General features: G+C 42.0%; 1 protein-coding gene across 4 annotated transcripts in view; it reads right to left on the minus strand.

Annotated features, from left to right (window-relative positions):
• Window positions 1-24,674, minus strand: part of LOC137349219 (partitioning defective 3 homolog) — a 956,485-nt gene that overhangs the window by 215,574 nt on the left and 716,237 nt on the right. For 2 of the 4 annotated variants that reach the window (XM_068014729.1, XM_068014702.1), the window contains exons 17-19: window positions 16,064-16,212; window positions 12,448-12,495; window positions 4-234 (exon numbers count right to left, since the gene is read on the minus strand). In XM_068014729.1, coding sequence (XP_067870830.1) covers window positions 4-234; window positions 12,448-12,495; window positions 16,064-16,212 — 428 coding nt within the window. The remainder of the gene's footprint in view (window positions 1-3; window positions 235-12,447; window positions 12,496-16,063; window positions 16,213-24,674) is intronic. The other 2 variants (XM_068014712.1, XM_068014722.1) reach the window with 2 other exon arrangements.

Consider the following 24,674-nt stretch of genomic DNA (forward strand, 5'->3'; position numbering starts at 1 on the left):
TACATGTTTCCATCCCTTCATCGTCATCATCGTCTTCTGCCGGTTTATCGTACGACTTGTCAATAGCAGCCCGGAAACTTTCGTTGCAACCCCGCCCTCGGATGATTCGCGGTCGTGGGCGATGGAAAGGAATGTCACTATTCAAAGTTACTTCAGCAACTGCTGTCTGCAGACTTTCTAACGAGCTGGATTTCTTCAGTCCTAATGAAGGCCCAACATCCCTGGTCGAGGAGCCTTGGAGGTCAAGATACAAAGTTGTTAATTAAGTTTGCTTTGGTGGCAGAGGACCAAGTCTGAATATTTGATTATTCATCTCTGGCATGCGACTCCTCAGGGATGTCCACACATAATTCAGATAATGTTCACTGTATTCATTTGTGGACTGCTACAGATTTATTGCTCTGAAGAACGATGGGAGCATTTTAGCAGTCACTGAATGTGACATGTCAGCAGTGCTGCACCATTGCTGTTCATAGACAAACACAACAAAGCAATGCTGGGACTGGAGTGGTTGTTTTGATTTCTTTAAAAAGCTGGTTTGACATTTACCACTCACAAGATATAAATTAAAATGCTGAAAAGTAGGCTAAAGCTGACCTTTGACATTGCCCCAGTGTTTGGTTACTGATTGAAATACTTGTCCATTGGTTAATTGAACCATTAATTGTTAAATCATTAAAGTCTGGTCTCTGTTAAATGGCACCAGTTTCCCAAAGTCCAGGCAAACATTACAAGGAGCTCAGAAACGACAGTTTCCCAGGAACATGAACTTCAAGTGCAAGAACATGTTTATACTTGTCACAGTATTCTACGGGGACAGTCATTTGGGTTATGATCCTATTCTCCCAGCTTACAGTAAAACCAATGATGGATTACATAAATAAGCTATGTAATTCTGCAGTTGGGTGGTCATAGACTGGGGCGACGGTGTGGTACAATAGAATACTGCCTTCAGGATCCCCAAAGAAGGTGGATAAACACAGTTTTAGAATTAAAATACATCTGTTCTATTTCTGCCGCACATGATGAATGCCAGAGTAACTGGGATGTACTTGATGGGAAGAAAGATTAACAAGGTTTGAGATTACAATTTAGTTTGCAGTTTTAGTACTTTATAAAGTTGGCAGTTGCTTTTATGAAGAAATGATCAACAATTCAAGTATGCACAAAGTATTTTGGAAGTCACCTTGGGGGGACTTTTATGGAGGTGATGGGGGTCCCGACCACCAGCTGGAAACCCAGCAAGACACCCACATTGCCACCTTTGGGGAAGGCCCGTCATATCACAAGCCAAACAGGCACCTGAGAGGCCACTGGTGGTAATCAGGACCCCAGGAATGGGAAGTCCTCCCTGCCGAGAGCTGTTAGCTAATCAGAGGCTGGCAGCTCTTTTGCTCGGCAGGTCCACCGGGGAGGCAAAGGCTGCTGCTGGAACTGCCCAGGATCGGGGGGCGAACCAGACCACATGTAAGTGATGGAGGGAGGGTTTTGGAAGGAGGGATCTCGCTGGGAGGGGGTTGTGGGAGAGGCAATTTAAGGAGATCAGCAGCAAGGGCAGGGAGTTGGCTCTGAGGCACCCCCACACCCCCCCACCCCTTCCTAATGCCGGGTCCTTCAATCGGGCACGGAGTACCTTTGAACAAGGGACCCCACCAGGAGAGCACAAACAACCCCTCACGGGTTTGCATATCTTGCTCCCCATGTGGCAATGCCAGTGGTGGTGGGGAGAGTCCCTTAATTGAGCATTAATTGCTTCTTAAAGGCCTCAATTGGCAGTGGGGTGGGAAGGTCGTCCACAGGCTTTCCCGCCACAGACTTGATCGGGGTGGAGGTGGGAAGGTGACAGAGTCCCCATCCAACACCATCCCGCCTGATTAAATTCCTTCCCCACCTCCAAACCCGCCATGGGGAAGAGTACAAAATATCACCCAAAATTTCCAATCTGATACTGTGTAGTTAGATCTAATCTATTAGAAGATAACACAATTGCAAAAAATGGCCATAAGCTGAGTATTTGTACATCAACCACAGGAAAACATGGTTGTTGTAACACATGAAGTCCTGACAGAATTAGTTTCTTCATTTCATGCCTTTGAATTCATGTCACATACAACCAACAGACTTCCAAAGTTGTCATCTGTTGCTAAACAGAGGTCAGCTCCGATGTAGTACCTTGAGAAAAAAAGCTCCGAAAATCTGAAGCTAGTGCCAAAGGGAAAAGTAACAATTCACTATTACTTTGAAGAATACAGAAGGTTGTCAGATGTGCCTTCACGATTATAGAAGTGATCTACAGTATGCAATAATGTCCTTTGCCTTTGGCTCCAGGCAGTACGATATTCGGTTAATTCTTTAACCTTCTGCACAACATTTCTGTACCAAAGCCATTTAGAACAGCAGAAATGTCAACCTGAAGATTTCCCACTGGGTGCAGTAGAAAATCACAGAAATTCCTCCTTGCTATGAGGGTTGTGTGTGCATGCGTGAGGGGATGGGGAGGAAAAAAATTAGAGAGTATTCATGTACACAAACAGGCTGGTGACGGAGGGAGGGTGTGGGGGGGGGGGGGGTACGTTCTGACTCCGCTGCAATTTTACGCGGGGTGGCGGTGGCAAGAAACGGCCTGCCTGCCCCTGGCCAATCAAGGCCCTGAAGGGGCCAATTTACTGCCCCTTCAGGGCCTTCTCCCGCCGCCGCGGATATTTTACCTTCAGCGGCTGGATTGCAAAGGCCCCAAGAATCCCACCTGGTAAAACCAGGTGACCCACTCGCAGACTGGGGAGGGGCGGCCGTCCTGATCGGGCACCCTGTGCCCGACAGAGGGCCACTCCCGAAGCCCCAACCACCCCATTGCACAATACATCACCCCCCTCCCTAGCCTCGCCGGGGCCTGGCCGATTGTCCCCAGTGAAGCCCTATATGCTTACCTGAGTTCCAGGGCCATCCTTCCTGTTGCGTCCGATGGCTGGGTGTAGTTCCAGCAGTGGCTACCGCTCCCGTTGGCGCTGCTGGCCCGCTGATTGGCTGGCAGCTCCATAAGGTGGGACTTGCTGCCTCAAGGAAGTCGAAGTCCTGCCCAAGACAATTAAGGGCCTGGGGAATGAAAAATCCTGGCCTGGCTCCCCAGGCCCGGTGGAGGCGGGTTTGCCACCGCCTTATCAGCTGGTGGGCAGGGCCTCCTGCCCAATGTGAAATTCAAGGCCATAGTTTATTAGTTTATTCCCTTCCCCTCACTTTACTTAGAATGGAAAAATTTGTAGGGCTGTGGGTAAAGAGCAGGGGAGTGAGACTAATTGTATAAAGGAGCTGGCACAGGCACAATGGGCCAAATGGCCTCCTTCTGTGCTGAATGATTGACACTATTATTCTTATTTATTCCCTGTTTTATTGTGTCTTCCTTCTGACCCCATAATCCTCTCCACATTAAAGACTGCCTACTTCCAGTTTCCTAACAATGCCTGCTTCTGCCCTATCTTAGCTCTACTGCAGCTGAACATAAGAACATTAGAAATAGGAGCAAGAGTAGGCCATTTGGTCCTTCGAGCCTGCTCTGTCATTCAATAAGATCATGTGAATAAGATCTTCTATTACAACCCCACCTTCCCACACTATCCCATGTCCTTTAATTCCATTAGTACCCAAAAATCTATTAACCTCTGTCTTGAATATACTCAACAGATCTCTGGGGTAGAGAATTACAAAGATTCACAACCCTTTGAGCGAAGAAATTTCTCCTCATCTCAGTCTTAAATTGTCAACCCCTTATTCTGAGACTCTGATCCTAAGTTCTAGATTCTCCAGCCAGGTGAAACGTTTTCTCAGCATCTACCCAATATGTTTTAATTGGATCACCTCACAATCTTTTAAACTCTGGGGTATATAAGTTTAATCTACTCAATCTCTCCTCATAGTACCATTCCTTCGTTGTACTCCCTCTCGGGCAAGTATGTCCTGCATCAAAAATAAAGTTCTCCTCCACCTGTTTAAATCCCTCCATGGTCTTTCCTGTCCATATCTCTGCAAACTGCTCCAGTGCTACCACGCTCCAGCCCTCCAAGACCTGTCCATTCCACAGACTCTAGCCTCCTTTGCATACCCCTCTCGCTTTGCCTCACCACTAGCAGCTGTGCCTTCAGCTGTTTAGGCACCACACTCTAGAATCCACTCCCCAAACCCTTCAGTCACCCACTTCTCCTTTAAGATCACCCTTAGCATCATCCGTCTCCATCCCTCCTTCAGACCATCAGCTGCGAGAACCCTCATTCATGCTTTTGTCACCTCTAGACTCCATTGTTCCAATGTGCCCTGGCCAGCTTCCCATCTTTGAAGTATCTTGCAAAGCCTAAAACTTAATTCCTTTATATTTTACATATTTTCAGCTATTTCCTCCCTTTAAAACAGTTGCCATTATTCTGGCTGAGTGCACATCGGACTTGGATGATATGGATAAGCACACATTGTAAAATTGATCTAGAAAATCTGAGTTTCAGTCCAGTCTAAATAAAAGAAGCAAAGTTCTTTTATGTCTGCTAACAGGTAAAGGTTTTATTTTTCTCAGCAATATTTTTAGTGCAAACAGTGAGGGGTGATGATATTTGGGAGATATAACTAAATCTAACAGCATGAATTAATCTCCGTCAAGAAACAGTCATTACCAGTGGCAGGCTCAGTGATCAGGTCATTTGACCTTCTTAGGTTATTTAAATCATTTCCATCCCCACACAAAGAATTTAGTAATGTCTCAAAGCCAGTTCCCTCAGTGTCATTGGCACACAACTGAGTTTGCAGTCTCAGCTTAGTTCCTTGTGACCATGTGCATGAAGCCCATTTTCTTTAATAGGTGTCCTCCAGCGATTAGCACAGTTACTGGATCTCAATGCAGGAAACAGGATAAAGACAAAAAGGAGTCTCTGCCTTCCCTGGTCAAACAAAAATACAAACAAAGAACTCAAACTCCGAAGACTTCAGCAGAATGATCTGAATTTAGACCTCAAGTCAGGCCTCATTAGATTGGAGGCTTTTAAAAAAAAGATATAAAAATCCAACTGAAGAACAGTCAAACTGCACAAATTCTTAACCTCGTCTAGTTGCTTCATTCGCATGTCATATACCTGTCCTGAAGACTAAAATCATTTATCAAATCCTTAACTGGGACACTATGAAGGCACTGATCCGTACTTACACAGAGCTGTTGTGTGGCGGTAAAACTGCTGTTCGCTAAGCTTTCTTAATTTAACAACGTATGTCATCTTGCTGTGCAAGAAAAAAAATGGCCGTTTCATTTTACACTGTCAACAAATCATGAAAACTGGTTGCTAAACTAATCTGTGGGTCTCGCCTGTGGCAGACATAGGTAGTTAAGAGCTTCTAGCTTCATGTGTACAACAGATGTTAGGAAATTCCACAACTAGTTGATATTTTTGAAACTCAGGGAAAAACAACAATTCTATGCAAACAGCTTTTCCCATTAATTGGCTAGATCTAAATCTAGACAGATTAAAAAAAACATTGACTACATTTACACCAGAGCAGTCTGAGCAGACCCCTATCTCAATCCTTACTAGTGCCAATCAGTACATTTGAAATCTGTACATTTCACTTACTGCCCCATTTTGTTCTCACTTTGTACCACAGAACAAAACCAATGTACAAAACCATGCAGCAATGTAACAGCCAATCTAGTGTGGACATGACACCTGGATTTGTTTTCATGAAATGTTAAATGAACCATGTTCAAGTGCCACTGAGTTTGCTCTTTAACATTTTTGTTGAAATGTAAGTAAAACAAAATTCAATCACTAAAAAAATAAACAAAACCTGTCAGGAGTTATTTTGAAAGACTGGCAATTTAAAGGCTAGAAATAAATCCTTGAAACGGAGTACTTGACTCAAGAGTAAGATTTTCTTATTAATTTTATGAACATATGTGCATCAAATTTACATTCCTGCATATTAATTCTTGTTTGAGAGAATGATCATGATGGTTTAATTTTTTTTTAAACAAGGGCCAAATAAAATAAATGTCCTGCCAAAAGAATTCTTCACAGTGGATGATGCAAAACACTATTTTTGAACAAAAGGCTGAACAAATTGTTAATACATCTGTTTCATCCTTTTTCAGTAACTGCATTTTACAATTAAATATTTATTTTAGAAGACACAGGTGGCTTAGTGGTTAAGGCCATGGCTTTTAACCTCTGGCCATCCAAGTTCACATCTCTGAAGAGAAGAGGCCAGGACGTTTTTTTTAAAAAAAGAAAAGAATCTGTACACTCAGCCTTTCAAGGATGTAATCTTTTCATTTTATTGGTGATTTAGAATCACATCAGTTTCTTAGCAACAAACAATTTTGCACACTGAAAACTCAGGCTCCTGAACAACTCAAGATGAAAGCTTCCTAATTAACAAATGAACTACAAGATTCCGGCACTTGCTTCAGCTGCACCACTTTAGAAGGAGCTAGATGTTTTGCAACGTATGATTTTATATGAGCAATTTTAAGGACTTTACATCAATAAATAATAAAATTGAAAGTGTTCTTTTTCAGGTTGGTGATGATGTTGAATGTGGTTTCACCGAAGCCCACTCTAAAATGATGTCACTGAATGTCAATAACACTGATACAAGTTTGAATACTAGAGTGGCCACATAAAAGCTTATAAGTAGTACTATAAATCTTCCTGTGCCTCTTATGAAACCGATGTTGAATAAAAATGCATTGCACCCATTGCCTTTAAAATATTCACCTCATTTCACTTTAGTCATCTTTCTTCCATCCATTATTTAATTCTTACTACAGTAATCACTTCACCAGCAGGCATGCTTTTCAGATCAGCCTCAGCCCACAGAGATCACTGGTGGGCTTACTCTGAACATCAAACCGGCTTCATGATGACAAGATCATTACCAAGTAAAGGTGCTCAGATAGCTGTAAACTGTCACATTTAAACTAGAAAATTAAAAATTATGTTTGTCTAGCAGAATTTTAAAAAACTGACTGCAATGTGCAATGGAGAATGAGAGTTACCTAGTTTGAATCAAACCACTAGTAGTGAAACCATAGGCATTGTGCTTTACATAAGATTTCCTCTTCAAACTTTGTTTAAGTCAGGTTAAATCAAAGTCAATACTATAAAAGCAAAAAAAAAACAATTTTTGTGTATGGTAGCTTTCCTTCAACCTTTATGTATTTTCCAACACAGAATTGTCCTTTCGCCTAGAGAGGGGGAGTGAGCTGCAAACTTGTACACGGCTATTGGAAATGTTACTGTGTATCAGAACAGAATACACATGAGAAATATTGGGAGGGTGGGGTAGGTATTGAGTGGAGTCCCACAAGATATAGTGGTTGGATCTCTGCTGTTTCTAATGTATAATATGACTAGGATATGAAAAGCAAATGCAAGCATGTATAAATTTGCTGAGGACACTAAAATAGAGAGCAGCAGCAAAGATAGAAGACTTAAAAGATTTGCAGAAGGATTCAGTTAGACAAATAGTAACTGAACTTAATAACAAATGTAAAGTATCGCACATGAGATGGAAAAAAATCTACCATAAGTATACACCAATCAGAACTGAAAAGACAGTCTAAGAAGGAGATCTGCAAATTGCGGTAGAGCATTACGAATGTCCAGTTAACCTGGTGAAATAACTAAAAAGCTAATTAGAAGGCAGAGATATACAGATAGAATAGCAAAGCACAAATGTTTAGAGATTATGCTAAGGCTTTAAAACTTATTAAATTCTTGACAGATTAATCCAAACATTAATCATTCTTCAAATAAAACAATTCTTTGAAGTTTCTGTTTTAAATTTACTTTCACTAATTTATATTTAAATCCTATTGTCCTCCTTTCCTGTCTTACTTTGAAACAGCATTCCAGGTTTGTCTTATCTTATGCCATTTTAATGTTTTATATACCTCAATGAGGTCCTGTCCTTAACTGTTTTCTTCTTTGACCACACATGGGTTTTCAATTCTGTTACCATCATGACACAAACAAATGTATGCATGCATGCAGTAGAGAGGTTGCAGAGAAATGAAGGTATGAAGATCCATTAGAGTATTGCAAGCTTTAGTCAAGAGAAGAAACGGTTAACGGAAAAAAACAGAAAATGTTGGAAATACTCAGCAGGTCAGGCAGCATCTGTGATTTCAAATTTCCAGTATCCACAGTATTTTGCTTTTGTTCGAGTTAATGAGAGAATCTCATCAAGCATACAAAATATTAAAATTGGACGGGTAGCAGAAAACAAGATTATTTCAAAGTAAGCAAGGAAAATAAGTATAGGAATTGAATGCATATTACTGAAAAGTAAATTTGCCACAGATATCAGTAAGAATTTCTTTACTTAAAGAGTAATTATTGTTTGGCGAAATCTGCCAAGCAGGTTAGCTGAAGAAAAAACATCGGACTGTTCCAAATGCAGCTGAGTGCTATAATGGCATAGTACAAGAGTGGTGTGTTTTAATGAGTTTTTTCCCAAATCACTGAGGTAGGGTGGGGGGGGGCGGGCTTGAAAAAAATGTTCCCTCAATTAATTTTAGCAGCTGTTGGATTGTGCGCTCCACTCTTTACTCAAAATTAAATGAATACACCTAATGTCCCTCATTCAAACCTTTATATGTAGACATGCCTATTAGGACCAAGGCGGGAGGAGTGCACTGTCTTCTAGTTCCATTTCTTCACAGGTCACAACATCTATTTAAATGTTTACCCAGTTACCAATACAGCCAATCATAAACTCTAATTTTTTTTTATCCCAGAAAGGATAGGAAAAGAGGGCAAAAAAGCACCAACCAGGTTTCTATAATAACAACAAAATTATCAGTTTATTATAAAACAAGACTTAACCAGTAATGAAGTAAAGCATTAACACACCAGGCTGAATTTTATCACGTGCGGCAGAGCGCTGTGAAAGCGGCAGCTTCCGACACAGAAGTGCCATCACCTAGTCCCTGTGATATTACGCGCGTGGGCTCATTTAAATTGAGGGGGCGGAGCAGTCGCCCCCAATGACGCAGGCGCCGGCGCCAGTTTTAAAGGGCTTCAAGCCCTTCACTTACATTTAAATTTTTAAAGTGGCATGTTTTTAAATAAATTGCAATAAAATTTTATGCACACTTCCAATCCCCTCTCCCACCCCCTCAATGAATAATCCGTGTATTATTTGTCCTACTCCGCCCCACCAAAAACATTAAAGTATCCATCATAACCTTTCCCCCCCAAACTTTCTTTCCTTTAACCTTCAACCCCTTCCCACCAAGCCCTTAGCCAATCGCGTTCGTTTCTGCCGCTCCCCCCACCCTGCTAATTTTAGTCCTCCCCTCTCTCCACCAGTTTCTCGTCTTGGAACTCCATATGGGGTTCTGAAGGCAGGCAAGTTGCATTCGGTGGCTGTAAAATGGGCGTGGGTTGGCCACCGCAAGCAGGTAAGTCCATTTGCATCTTATTATTGTTCATTTGAACATTTAGATGAAGGCCCCATCGCCAAGTGGTGGGGGGGTGCACACCGAGGTTCCCCCGCCACCGTTAACATGCGGCGGGTCCTTCTCGATGTCGGGGTCGAGGTAGGCCTCTCCACGCAGAATTCTACGCCCCCCCCACCCCCCACTGTGACCCATGGTGGTGAGGTGCTGGTAAAATTCAACCCACCGACTTAAAAATATGAAAGTTCCCTTTTTTAAAAATTCTCCAATTGTACTCACAGATACACTGGAAAAAAATACAGAAATTCACTGCAGAGGTCTGTTACAAAAAAAGACAAAAAAACTACTTTGGCCAAATACTTGCTAATTCTTGACGGAAAAAAGAAGATATGGAAGGAAGTCAGTTGTCCCTTTTTTAGTCTGGCATCCAGGTATATGGATACGGGTCACTGGAATCGTTTCAGAAGCAGTCCGTTCTGGAGATGTCGAGAATTATTCTAATAGGCTTTCTAGGAGAAATGTGGCATCAAGGTTTTTCCGCCAGCACACACTTGAATGGCAGGATTTTTTTTCAGCTCCTCAGGAGCTATACAGCACCAGGGATATTTTGTTCCTCACACTGAATCTTGACAGGATCTCTTCAAAAAGGTAGAGGTGGTGGTGAGCTGGGTGATTTCTTTTTCCTTGGAAGGAAAACACCAATCGTCTTCAAACAGTTCACACTCCAACTAAAAACTGAAAAACAATGTTCAAACCCCAGAGTTGACCTCCTGACCTCCACAAACCTTGACATGTGGCTCCTCTGTAACTATTTTTCCCCAGGTCACCAAGGTTCTGCTGTTTTCTGAGCCCAAATCACAGGTGGCCTCCAGCACAGGTGACTTTCAAACCACATCTCAAGTCCTGTCGGTGAACTTGGTTAAAAAAAACACATCCATGGAATCTTTTCAGTTTTAACACAAGCCCTTAAAAAAAAATTAATAAATATGGAAGCATTTTGTTGCACTGTGACTTCAATGGACCCAATGGTTTTTCCTCATCTGGGATTTGTCTTAAGTCAGGATGTGCTCTTACTGGAGAGATTACTAATCTGCTTCCTGTCTACCCCAACAACTGATGCAAACAACAGGTTCTCTACTGCTGCAAATCACTCCATCGAGTCTCTCAAAGGTAAAAAGCAAATGTTCCTCCAAAGGGTAGGAGAACTATCACACTTCCTGGATATGTAATACAAGTTCATGCAATTCAAATGGAATACATAAAAAAAGAGAAAATATCTAATAAGTACAGGGGAAAAAGCTATTTTTTGGACTGGCCAGATGTGGACACTGGTGTGCCCCTGATGTGATCTGTGCTGGAATCTTTTTGTTTTAGTTTTATTTATATACACGATTTGGACACAAGCACAAGAAAATTAATATTTAGTTTTGTTTTTGATACCAAACAAAAGGAAATCACAGCAAAGGAAGAATGCAGGAAAATGAGGGGCAGGTCAGCAGAATGGGCAGACAGATTGCAGATGTACTGCAAAGCACAGAAATATGAAGTTTTATATTTCGCCACAAAAGAACAGTGAAAAGAAGTGTAATCTAAAATCTAAGATTCTTAACAGAGTGTAGGACAAGGCAGATATATCGATATTTCAGGGTGGGAGTTCAGGGACAAAAGGGTCATAAAAATGGGAACTGAGATTCTGAATACAAAAAAAGGAAATTACGTTGAAATTTTTACAAAACATTGGTTCACCCACAGTTGGACTTTTATGCAGTTCTGGGAACCCCATTATAAGTAAGGATATTAGAACCTGAGACAACACACAGTGGAATGGAAAAATAAAAGGTGAGTATTACTTCGAATTTTACAGCACAGAAACAGATCATTCCGCTCTCTAGGTCTATACCAGTGTTTATGAACCACAGAAGCATTTTCCCCACCCTACTTCATTTCACCCTATCATTCTAATCCTTTCTCCCTCACATACTTCCCCTTAACTGGGAATGAAATCGTTTCTTTAAAATTATGAAAGTTTATTCCCACTTGTTGGCAATTGGTAACAAGGCAGCAAAGACTGAGGATTATCATTGGAAAGAACAGAGTTTGTAGAACTTATAATGCTTCACCATAATAGCTATTCAGGCAGATACGACGTCATTTAAGAGAGCATCAAATATTAAGTGTAAAGGAAGCATTTAGAAGGATATACGCCAACTATAGGGAAACGTTAATAGCTCCATTTGAAGAGCCCAGACCTGATGGGCTGAACCTCCTCCTTTGCTCCTCTAAAATTTTGAGAGAGTCTGGGCATTTCCAAAAAGTTGTTGTTCATTCTCATCCTTGTATCCAAATTACAGGGTTGCTTCAGAAATAAATACAATACCTAAATAAAGTTGGAATTGAACAAGACTTCAACAAATGTTTGCCAATTATTCTAATTAACAGAGATGAATTTCCACAGTGCTTCTCCCGCCCTTTTGTCATAATTTTCGTAGAAACCCGACCTAAACCCTTGAATGAGGTTTCCACCAAACTTCTGTCATCATTACAGTCCTGAGGAAATTTACCTTTATGATCTTAGTTGTTCCAGGCATGCATGAGCAAATCAATACATTGTTAATAATAGTCTCATAGCTCAACAATAATGCTCATTAATGGTTTTTATCTACTCATTTATAATTGCCAATCATCATCAGTTGGGATTGTAACTTTGTTCTCTGTTTGACCGAACTGCTCACCACATAAAAGTATCAGCACAAAAATTCACTTGACTTTTTTAACGATCAATAAGCTACCTCAGTTTCTCAAGAAATCTTATTTTTCCCTTGGCTATGATTTATTTGAAATGAGTGAAAACCAGCATGTGTGAATTAACTCATACTGCAGGCAGCAAGGGTGATAAACATACACAACGCTCGACTCAGGGATTTTAATGACTGTTTGCTGTTGTCATGGTAACGATGTTCCTGATACATCACTTAGGCTGCTACTGCAACTGGGTTGTTATTGACAATCCTTACCTGTGGTTATCTGTTCAGCCAAGGAATCAAGATTAGTCTCATCAGCTACTGCCAAAAGGTAAAAGGTCAAAAATTAATGAGGTTAGTATCCCCCATTCCACGTGCTTCATTCCAACCCCCACATTCCAAGTTAGAGATCTCAGTTGTTACAGGTCATGCAGATCACATCTCTTTACAAGCAGGCACACAGATTATAATTGTCATCATTCAAGAATTTGTTCATTATCATGCATTACTTGTGAGGTGTTTTAAGCTTCACTTAAAAATCATTATCTTATTTTGTGTTAGAACATTACTTCAAGCTAAAGCTGCACACAGAACACCCAGTTCTCTGTAGTTTTCACACTGATTCAGTGATATATCAACAGTCTATTATTTCACTATTCCAGCAGGGTTGTAATAATTCAATGGAGAGACAAATCTAGAAAATGATTTTCAGCTTCCTCTGGATCAAAGAAAATGAGAACTCTCAAAGAGACTCCAATCATATTTCTTGAAAGCCCATGAATCCCATTTTAAAAAAAATAACCAGGTAGAGTTTTGTATCTCCTTAAAATACACTCTACTTAACAATCTTACTGCAACCAGCCTGTGCTGGACTCCTACCATACCTTACCTAGTTCCTCACTGCTGATAGGTACTTGACTCAACTGATTAATCAGTTGCTCATCCTCTCATCATCCTCATTGGTGCTGATTTTAATATGCTCACTGTTTTTTTTTATATATTCAGTCCTGAATCAGCACCTCTGAGCTGAACATTGTTCAGGTGATTAAATTCCACTCACGTGTTTGGGAGTAAAACAGGGCTATCAACTGAAAGTAAAAGAAAGAATGTGCATTTATGTAACACATCTTACATCCTCAGGATGTTCCAAAGTACTTTACAGCCAATTAAGTACTTTTGAAGTGTAGTCAGTGCTCTAATGTAGGCAAGTGCAATAGTCAGTTTGGACACGGCAAGAGCACATGAACAGCAATGAGAGAAATGATCAGAAAGGCTGTTTTAGTGATGTTGGTTGAGGGACAAATATTGGCCTGGACACAGAGAACTCCTCTGTTCTTCTCTGATTCGTCCACAGCACCTTTTACATCCATATCAACAGGCAAATGGTTTAATGCCACATCCAAAAGGCAACATCTTTGACAATGCGGCACAGTGGCGCAGTGGTTAGCACCGCAGCCTCACAGCTCCAGCGACCCGGGTTCAATTCTGGGTCCTGCCTGTGTGGAGTTTGCAAGTTCTCCCTGTGTCTGCGTGGGTTTCCTCCGGGTGCTCCGGTTTCTTCCCACATGCCAAAGACTTGCAGGTTGATAGGTAAATTGGCCATTATAAATTGCCCCTAGTATAGGTAGGTGGTAGGAAAATATAGGGACAAGTGAGGATGTGGTAGGGAATATGGAATTAGTGTAGGGTTGGTATAAATGGGTGGTTGATGGTCGGCACAGACTCGGTGGGCCGAAGGGCCTGTTTCAGTGCTGTATCTCTAATAAAAAATAAAGAAGCATCTGCTCAAATCTCTGAAGTGGCTGACTCAGAGCGCTACCAATGAGCCAAGACCAATAGTTCTAGAAAGGACTGATATCAAGAGGAGAGGATTAGCAGCTGATTAATCAGTTACTTTAAATGTCCATCAGAATTGAGCAGCATTAAACATGGGGGATGGACTACAATGACTGATGATCATTTGTGTGACTAGCTGATTAATGACTGTAATCAAGTCTGATTCTACTAATTTTCCCCTGTTATTTGGAATTTAAAAGAATGCAAATCTTATGAGCTAAGCTGTACAGCACATTGATAGAATCAAACTTATTCTAAAGTGCATCATTCTATTCAGGATCCAACTAGGAAAGATAACCAACAGTGATCCTCTCAGAGCTGACAGAAAGTTACAGTTTTGCGGCACTTGATTCAAAATATGAAGATGCTTTGTTTGCATGTATTAAAATTAGTAGCTTCAACATGCAGAGTTTGATTCAAATTTCCACTCCGGCAAGTTCCTAACCTTAGTGGCAGAGAGGTACTAAGCAGAAATCAGGCATCCATCCAAGGAGGATTATGAAGAGCCATCAACAAGCCACTCCTTTTATATGGCTTCAATCTGGTTGGCTTAGGACAGCATGGATGAATGCCTGGGAGGAAGTTTCTTATAAGGTGTGAGTTGAATACATTACAGTGCTTAATGCCACCCCTCCAAAACAAAAGATAGAATGTCCCCTTTGAAACTACAAATCAAAAAAATATATACCTTGCAATTACTTCTATAGTCAGTCCAATTTATTACCAAAGATTTTTATTTTCCTGCACTTTCCCCTCTACCACAGGAAGGAGTAACTCATGTTGCACCACATGGGTAGTCACGTATAATCAGTCCAAGTGACCATGCACGAGGTGCGACAGAGAGTGGTATAGGCTATTGGACTGCTGGGCTAGTAGATAGAAAGTTTTCTTCTCATCTAACACTGATATGCAGAACTGCAGATTTTCATGCTGCCTTTCTCACACTGAGCTTTCAGAAGATAGGGATGTCTGATCTTTTATTTCTGGATCCCAATGGATCCAATGCTAGGCAGATTTCTATCATTTTGTTTTGTTTAACAGTTTCACAACAAAATGATTTGCTTAGCTCAATTTAGATACTTATCTAATTGGCGGTGCACTGCATTCGTGGCCTTGGTCCTTCACCTATTCACTCAATAAATCAAGTAAAAATATTTTATTGAAATATCCATATTTTTAGAATGTTGTAGCCTATGATCTTGTGTTTATATAATTCCCATATCAAATTCATCTGCACGTAATATGACATATTTCTTCCCAGGTGATACAATTTTCAGAGAACCACAAATGGAGCAGGGGAAGTGGTGGGGGGGTGGGGTAGGAGAGTGGAATTAAATCAATATACATCTTAACTTCTCTGCTATTACTTTTATTTTGGATTTGTCTGGTGTACTGAACTAAATTCTCCTGTCCAGGTAGTATGCAGTTAAGCAGGTCAAACGACCCTGGTATTTAACCTCCAGCTAGGAGACTAAGTAATAATGCTAGAGCCTGGTTACTGTTAACCAAACTGTTCTCTAACTTAATTAACAGAAGGCATGAAATGGGTTACAGGCAGGGCTGTCCTTATGTGTCCATTGAGAGATATTTGACAATTGGCATGTGTGTTCAGGTCTCAAGTCATTGTCAACAATGGACTTACACAATTCAATGGAAACAAGGAAACCTATTTGTACCTTACCTGGTGGGCTGCAAGAACATGTAACTAATAAAATACTGGCAGGTGTGTCTAGATGTTAAGTCATTGCCAAAAATGAAAACCCATAACTTGGTTAACAAAAGGAGCATGCCTATGCACATTTCTATTAAACCAACAAAGGAAATCTATCTGAACCCGACTTACTGAGCTGCAATAAAATGTTCAGAATGAGGATTTTTTTTTAAAGAGATTTCTTCTTCATGATTAAGAAACTATGTCATTTACTAACTGGTACAAAGACCTGAAACCCATAGACTTGTTGATCAAAAGGGTGACAGCAGGAATGCCAAAACGATCTGAGGTTTCAGCTATAAAAAGAAAACATAGCGATGTAGATAAAAAAATGAGTTCTACCTAAATCCATGCTTTTAGATTTTCGTGTTTTAACAAAGTCCAGCTGATTGGCGTCTCCAAACTGTTTGGTACGTTTTTCAGACATGCTCTGACGTCCGAATCCCTCTCGCTGGAAGGCAATGGCAGGATCGACATCTGGACTTAAAACACTAGTGAAACAGAAAAGCACAATTCTTTACTTCAAAAAAAGACTATAAACAAAGAATCAGTCTGGTAACTCTTTACTCTTGACAGGAGCTGTAGTGAGGTCATTGTTCTGAGTGGCACAGTCTTATTGAAGAAAGGCTCCAAAATAACTTGTGCGTTTTTATATCATACTTGCTCAATACGTTGACTAAGACAGACACAAGGTATGAATTGGGCTTATCAAAATCTACACTTTGAGTGAACCAGATTTAATAGACGAACTCCTGTCCTTAAACTGCACAAACTAGTGTTGAAAATGTCATTTTCACTCTTGCAGGAAAAGTGGCTTGCTGCGTTTGAACTCGTGTGTGATTACTTGTGATGTCAATCACAGAATATCCTGTCACTGCATGTTAAATTAAGTTGTCTTGCAAAATACAATGCAGTTTTTATGTGATGCTGACCTTTTGTGAAGAGAAATTCTGTTCAAGTATAAACTCGCACTGAATCACCACAGAACAAACATTCAATAACTGCATGAAAAAATGGCAACACTTGTACACCATGCAAGTGTCCACACCATGAATTGCAAACTCCATTCTTGCATATGTTTGAATGCTAGGGGAGGAAGAGTTGTAGAGATAGACTTGCACACATTAAAAAGAGAGGGACACATAGACTAATAGAAGGGGGAGAAAAGACACAAAAATACCCTTCTGAGGAGGACGCACACAAGTTTTTTTAAAATTCAATCATGGAATGTGACTGTTGCTAGTAAGGCCAGCATTCGTTGCCCATCACAAATTGCCCTTGAGAAGGTGGTGGTGAACTGTCTTCTTGAATCACTGCAGTCTATCTGGTGTAGGTACACCCACAGTACTGTTAGGGAGGCAGTTGCAGGATTTTGACCCAGCGACAGTGAAGGAACATTGATACAGTTTCAATACAGGATGGTGTGTGACTAGGAGAGGCAAATTGCAGGTGGTGGTGTTTCCACGCATCTGCTGCTCTTGTTCTTTGAGATGGCAGAGGTGCGGGTTTGGAAAGTACTGTCCAAGGAGACTTGGCGAGTTGCTGCAGTGCATCTTGCAGATGGTACATACTGCTGCCACTGTACACTGGTGGTGAATGTGGTGCCAATCAAGCGGGCTGCTTGTCTTGAATGGTGTCAAACTTCTTCAGTGTTGTTGGAGCTGTACTCATCCAGGAAAGTGGAGAGCATTCCATCACACTCCTGACATATGCCTTGTAAATGGTGGACAAGCTTTGAGCAGTCAGCAGAATTTGCAACACCTGCTCTATTAGCCACTGTATTTATATGATTGGTCAAGTTAGGTTTCTGGTCAATGGTGAAACACAGGATGTTGATGATGGGGGATTCAGCGATGGTAATGCTGTTGAACATCTAGGGGTGATGGTTCTGATGAAGGGTCACTGACCTGAAACGTTAACTCTGCTTCTCTCTCCACAGATGCTGCCAGACCTGCTGAGTATTTCCAGATTTCAGATTTCCAGCATCTGCAGTATTTTGCTTTTATTGTAGGGGTGATAGTTATTGCCTGGCACTTGTGTGGCACGAATGTTACTTATCACTTACCAGCCCAAGCCTGAATGTTGTCCAGGTCTTACTGCATACAGGCAACTGCATCAGTACCTGATGCGTTGTGAATAATACTGAACATTGTGCAATAATCAGTGAACATTCCCACTTCTGACCTAATGATGGAGGGAAGGTCATTAATGAAGCAGCCAAAGATCATAACCCTGAGTAACTCCTGCAGCAATTTCCTGGGGATGAGATGATTTGCCTCCCTCTTTCTTTGTGCAAGGTATGTCTCCAACCAGTGAAGAGTTTTCCCCTGATTCCCACTGACTTCAATTTTGTTCGGGTTCCTTGATGCCACACTTGGTCAGAACATTCTGAAGGGGGAGGGTGAACAGCCAGTTGTTGTTGTGCACATAGGCACCAATGATATAGGTAAAAAACGGGATGAGGTCCTACAAGCAGAATTTAGGGAGTTAGGAGCCAAGTTAAAAAGTAGGACCTCAGAGGTAGTAATCTCAGGATTGCTACCAGTGCCACGTGATAGTCAGAGTAGAAATGAAAGAATAGTCAGGATGAATGCGTGGCTTGAGAGATGGTGCAGGAGGGAGGGGTTCAGATTTTTGGGACATTGGGACCGGTTCTGGGGGAGGTGGGACTATTACAAATTGGACGGTCTACACCTGGGCCGGACTGGAACCAATGTCCTTGGGGATGCTTTTGCTAATGCTGTTGGGGAGGGTTTAAACTAATGTGGCAAGGGGATGGGAACCAAATGAGGTCGTCAGTGGACAGTAAGGAGGTAGTAACTAAAGCCTGTAAGGAACTAGATACCTGGGAGTATGATGTTATTGCTATTACTGAGACTTGGTTGAGGGAAGGGCATGATTGGCAACTAAATATCCCAGGATATCGATGCTTCAGGCGGGATAGAGAGGGAAGTAAAAGGGGTGGAGGAGTTGCATTACTGGTCAAAGAGGATATCACAGCTGTGCTGAAGGAGGGCACTATGGAGGACTCGAGCAGTGAGGCAATATGGGCAGAATTCAGAAATAGGAAGGGTGCGGTAAGAATGTTGGGGCTGTACTACAGGCCTCCCAACAGCGAGCGTGAGATAGAGGTACAAATATGTAAACAGATTATGGAAAGATGTAGGAACAACAGGGTGGTGGTGATAGGAGATTTTAATTTTCCCAACATTGACTGGGATTCACTTAGTGTTAGAGGTCTAGATGGAGCAGAATTTGTAAGGAGTATCCAGGAGGGTTTTCAAGAGCGGTATGTAAAGAGTCCAACTCGGGAAGGGGCCATACTGGACCTGGTGTTGGGGAATGAGCCCGGCCAGGTGGTTGAAGTTTCAGTAGGGGACTACTTTGGGAATAGTGATCACAATTCCGTAAGTTTTAGAATACTCATGGACAAAGACGAGAGTGGTCGTAAAGGAAGAGTGCTAAATTGGGGGAAGGCCAACTATACCAAAATTCGGCAGGAGCTGGGGAATGTAGATTGGGAGCAGCTGTTTGAAGGTAAATCCACATTTGATATGTGGGAGGCTTTGAAGGAGAGGTTGATTAGCGTGCAGGAGAGACATGTTCCTGTGAAAATGAGGGATAGAAATGGCAAGATTAGGGAATCGTGAATGACAGGTGAAATTGTGAGACTAGCATACATAAGGTCTAGGAGGCTGAAGAAAGACGAAGCTTTGAAAGAATATCGGGAATGTAGGACCAATCTGAAACGAGGAATTAAGAGGGCTAAAAGGAGTCATGAAATATCTTTAGCAAACAGGGTTAAGGAAAATCCCAAAGCCTTTTATTCATATATAAGGAGCAAGAGGGTAACTAGAGAAAGGATTGGCCCACTCAAGGACAAAGGAGGAAAGTTATGCGTGGAGTCAGAGAAAATGGGTGAGATTCTAAACGAGTACTTTGCATCGGTATTCACCGAGGAGAGGGACATGACGGATGTTGAAGTTAGGGACAGATGTTTGATTACTCTAGGTCAACTCGGCATAAGGAGGGAGGAAGTGTTGGGTATTCTAAAGGGCATTAAGGTGGACAAGTCCCCAGGTCAGGATGGGATCTATCCCAGGTTACTGAGGGAAGTGAGAGAGGAAATAGCTGGGGCCATAACAGATATCTTTGCAGCATCCTTAAACACGGGTGAGGTCCCGAGGGACTGGAGAATTGCTAATGTTGTCCCCTTGTTTAAGAAGGGTAGCAGGGAAAATCCAGGTAATTATAGACCGGTGAGCCTGACGTCAGTGGTAGGGAAGCTGCTGGAGAAGATACTGAGGGATAGGATCTATTCCCATTTGGAAGAAAATGGGCTTATCAGTGATAGGCAACATGGTTTTGTGCAGGGAAGGTCATGTCTTACCAACTTAATAGAATTCTTTGAGGAAGTGACAAAGTTGATTGATGAGGGAAGGGCTGTAGATGTCGTATACATGGACTTCAGTAAGGCGTTTGATAAGGTTCCCCATGGTAGGCTGATGGAGAAAGTGAAGTCGCATGGGGTCCAGGGTGTACTAGCTAGATGGATAAAGAACTGGCTGGGCAACAGGAGACAGAGAGTAGCAGTGGAAGGGAGTTTCTCAAAATGGAGACGTGTGACCAGTGGTGTTCCACAGGGATCCGTGCTGGGACCACTGTTGTTTGTGATATACATAAATGATTTGGAGGAAATATAGGTGGTCTGATTAGCAAGTTTGCAGACGACACTAAGATTGGTGGAGTAGCAGATAGTGAAGGGGACTGTCAGAGAATACAGCAGAGTATAGACAGATTGGAGAGTTGGGCAGAGAAATGGCAGATGGAGTTCAATCAGGGCAAATGCGAGGTGATGCATTTTGGAAGATCCAATTCAAGAGTGAACTATGCAGTAAATGGAAAAGTCCTGGGGAAAATTGATGTACAGAGAGATTTGGGTGTTCAGGTCCATTGTTCCCTGAAGGTGGCAACGCAGGTCAATAGAGTGGTCAAGAAGGCATACGGCATGCTTTCCTTCATCGGACGGGATATTGAGTACAAGGGTTAGCAGGTCATGTTACAGTTGTATAAGACTTTGGTTCGGCCACATTTGGAATACTGCGTGCAGTTCTGGTCGCCACATTACCAAAAGGATGTAGATGCTTTGGGGAGGGTGCAGAGGAGGTTCACCAGGATGTTGCCTGGTATGGAGGGCGCCAGCTATGAAGAGAGGTTGAGTAGATTAGGATTATTTTCATTAGAAAGACGGAGGTTGAGGGGGGACCTGATTGAGGTGTACAAAATCATGAGAGGTATAGACAGGGTGGATAGCAAGAAGCTTTTTCCCAGAGTGGGGGATTCAATTACAAGGGGTCACGAGTTCAAAGTGAGAGGGGAAAAGTTTAGGGGGATATGCGTGGAAAGTTCTTTACGCAGAGGGTGGTGGGTGTCTGGAACGCGTTGCTAGCGGAGGTGGTAGACGCGGGCACGATAGCGTCTTTTAAGATGTATCTGGACAGATACATGAATGGGCAGGGAGCAAAGAGATACAGACCCTTAGAAAATAGGCGACAGGTTTAGATAGAGGATCTGGATCGGCACAGACTTGGAGGGCCGAAGGGCCTGTTCCTGTGCTGTAATTTTCTTTGTTCTTTATTCCCTCACCATTTTATAGACTCCCTAGCTTGTCCCTAGAGGGCTGGTAAAATCCAGCCCATTTTGTGGAAACAGTGGGCTTTATGTTTGTATAAGCAACTGACTGAAATTTGTACAAAACTCTTGGCATTCAAATGATAGCATAAATTTATATTCTGGCTTCACAACAAACAGGAAGTGATTCATGCAGCCGCCATTCCTTTCACCACAAGAACAGAGCTTCACATATTATGGAGGGAGATTCCTATATAGAATATCTGTTCCCAGGCTATATATTAGTTACAATTCTACTGCATCAAACATTGCAATAAGGGACAAGTGACAGATCAAAGCACCAAAATACCCATTTATTCCTAAGAATTATAGAGCAGTAAAGCAGAATTTGATTCCCTGTTTCGTGACACGGTAAGCCATGAGTGAAAAATATAAAAATGGAAATGACTATTATTGTTTCACGCTAAACAGACAGGCAGAGGGAACATTTATTTTTGATTATGTGTACTAAACAGGTTCATCCTTAAGTGGGTGAGACTGGGTTTACATTCATTGCTTTACAAATAGTGCAGCAGAAATCTTTCCCGAACATTGCTAACAAACTCTTCAAGTGATCAGTAGTTAGCCTGCTGTGGAGCAAAGGATTTATTCCAGGCATTTATGGTCGATAACAATAGATACCTCGGAATGATTACAACACAATAAGCTAATCAATGGTCCTGGTCATAACCTAGTTCTCAACGGTCATATACAAAAAACATATTTTAGCTTATATTCCACCAATTTTCTCTCATATCCTGAAGGCACTCAGTTTGCTGGCAGCACTCTGGTAACTTGATAAAGCGACCATTCTTATTGGGCTTAAGATTGTGAGTGCTGGCAGGCTACCATACTGTGGAGAGTATCACAAATGAACATCAATCTAACAATGCACGGACATGCAACTTCCAACAGGAGTTACTGAATAGTAATCAGGAACAGTAATCCTGGCTGATTGGACTTGAGAGGATGGGGAACAAGGTTCAGCATTTTAATTATTCCCCAATATTTGTGTTTCAGGTTATATTATGTGCGCTCTAACTTAGTTTGAATTGATTCCAGGTCATACCAATGTGGCCGATATTATTGATGAGCAATACCATTCCCACTACAGGCCAAATAACAAGTTTAGCAAGAATTATGCTCAGTTATTTGCTCAGAAAATCTATTGGTTGGAATTAGTTGCACCCAGGTCACCACTGAACTACCAAGTTAAAGATTGTCAATTATGCTGGGTCACAGACTCATACTTCTGTCAACTCATCACTGAGCATCATTATTTGCAGTCATGGAGGAGCCTTTAGTTTGGCCTCATACATTTCTTTAAAAAAAATCTTCAATAATATTTTAAATCATTATAGAAATGTTTAATTGTTCGCCATCCAGAAATCTAACCATTGCCGAGAATACTCATCCACAGTTGATAAAATAATAAATATACATGTCAACAAATTATGACTAAGTTAAGCTGTGAATTAGCTGGGCTTTTTTGAATGTGTTTTTATATGGAAGAAAAGCTTTCAACATTATAAATGTACTATCACACGCTAGGAAAGAGCAGAGCTGTTTTTAAATGAAGCTGCATTATCATAGAATGATTACAGCACAGGAGGAGGATATTTGGCCTGTTACGTCTGTGCCCACTCTCTGCAAGAGCAACTCAGTCAGTCCCCACTCCCCCACCCTTTCCATGTAGCCTTGCAATTTTTTTCTCTGCAGGTGCTTATCCCATTCTGTTTTGAAAGACCTGATTGTATCTGCCTCGATGACATTCTCAGGCAGTGCATTCCGGATCCTAACCACGAGGCAGGAATAGGTTTTTCCTCATGCCGCTTTGATTCTTTTGCCAATCACAAATCAGTGTCCTCTGGTTCCCCATCCTTCTGCCAATGGGAACAGTTTCTCCCATCGACTCTCTCCAGACCCCTCAGGATTTTGAAAACTTCTATCAAATTTCCTCTCTACCTTCTCCTCTCTAAGGAGATCAACACTAGCTTGTCCAATCTATCCACAAAACTGAAGTCCCTCATCCTTGGCACCGTTCTTGTAAAGGTTTTCTGAACCCTCTCAAAAGCCTTCACATCCTTCACCAAGAATTGGACACAATACTCCAGCAGTTATGGCCAAACCAGTATCTTATAAAGCTGAGTTGTCCAACAAAATGCCCATGGGCCAGAACCCAGCCTGCCAATCTGCCTGTGGTTCAGCTCTGATTGACAGTTCCCCTGTATGCCAGGTGGAGGGGGTAGGTGGAACCTGCATGTGATTGGTCACTACCTGTGACTGACGGGGGCTGCCTGGGTGGGGTTAGCGCTGATTGGTGGAATGGGATCGGCCGCCCCTGCTACTTTCACACGGTTTTGTAAATGTCCTGTATCCTACACACTGGGCAGTTTCCTGCCTCCACTAACCCCAACTTAAATAACACAGGACCTCTACCCTCACCCCTTCCTCTCCCTCCCAGAACCGTGACAGGGTTCCCCTTGTCCTCACTTTCCACCCCACCAGCCTCCATATCCAAAGGATCATCCTCCGCCATTTCCGCCACCTCCAGCGTGATGCCACGACCAAACGCATCTTCCCCTCCCTTCCCCGGTCAGCATTCCGAAGGTATCTTTCCCTTAGCGACACCCTGGACCACTCCTCCATTACCCCCACCACCTCGTCCCCTTCCCATAGCACCTTCCCCTGCAATCGCAGGAGGTGTAATACCTCCTCTCTCCTCACTATCCCAGGCCCCAAACACTCCTTTCAGGTGAAGCAGCGATTTACTTGTACTTCTTTCAATGTAGTATACTGTATTCGCTGCTCATAATGTGTTCTCCTCAACATTGGGGAGACCAAACGCAGACTGGGAATACCTCTGCTCAGTCCGCAAGCAGGACCCTGAGCTTCCGGTTGCTTGCCATTTCAACACTCCCCCCTGCTCTCATGCTCACATCTCTGTCCTGGGATTGCTGCACTGTTCCAGTGAACATCAACGCAAGCTCGAGGAACAGCATCTCATTTACTGATTAGACACGCTACAGCCTGCCGGACTGAACACTGAGTTCAATAATTTCAGAGCATGACGGGCCTCCCATTTTACTTTTATTTTTAGTTATTTTTCTTTTTCATATTTTTTTGTATGTTTATTTCATTTCAACTTAGTTTGTTCAGTTTGCTTACCCACTTTTTTTTCATGTTTGTACTTGCAGCTGTTCAATCTTCAGTCCCTTAACATCCTATCTGTACTAATGCTTTGTCTGTCAACACACCATTAACATATTGTTTGCCTTTGCTC

Source organism: Heterodontus francisci, chromosome 2 (assembly GCF_036365525.1).
Source record: "Heterodontus francisci isolate sHetFra1 chromosome 2, sHetFra1.hap1, whole genome shotgun sequence".
Lineage (NCBI taxonomy): Eukaryota > Metazoa > Chordata > Chondrichthyes > Heterodontiformes > Heterodontidae > Heterodontus > Heterodontus francisci.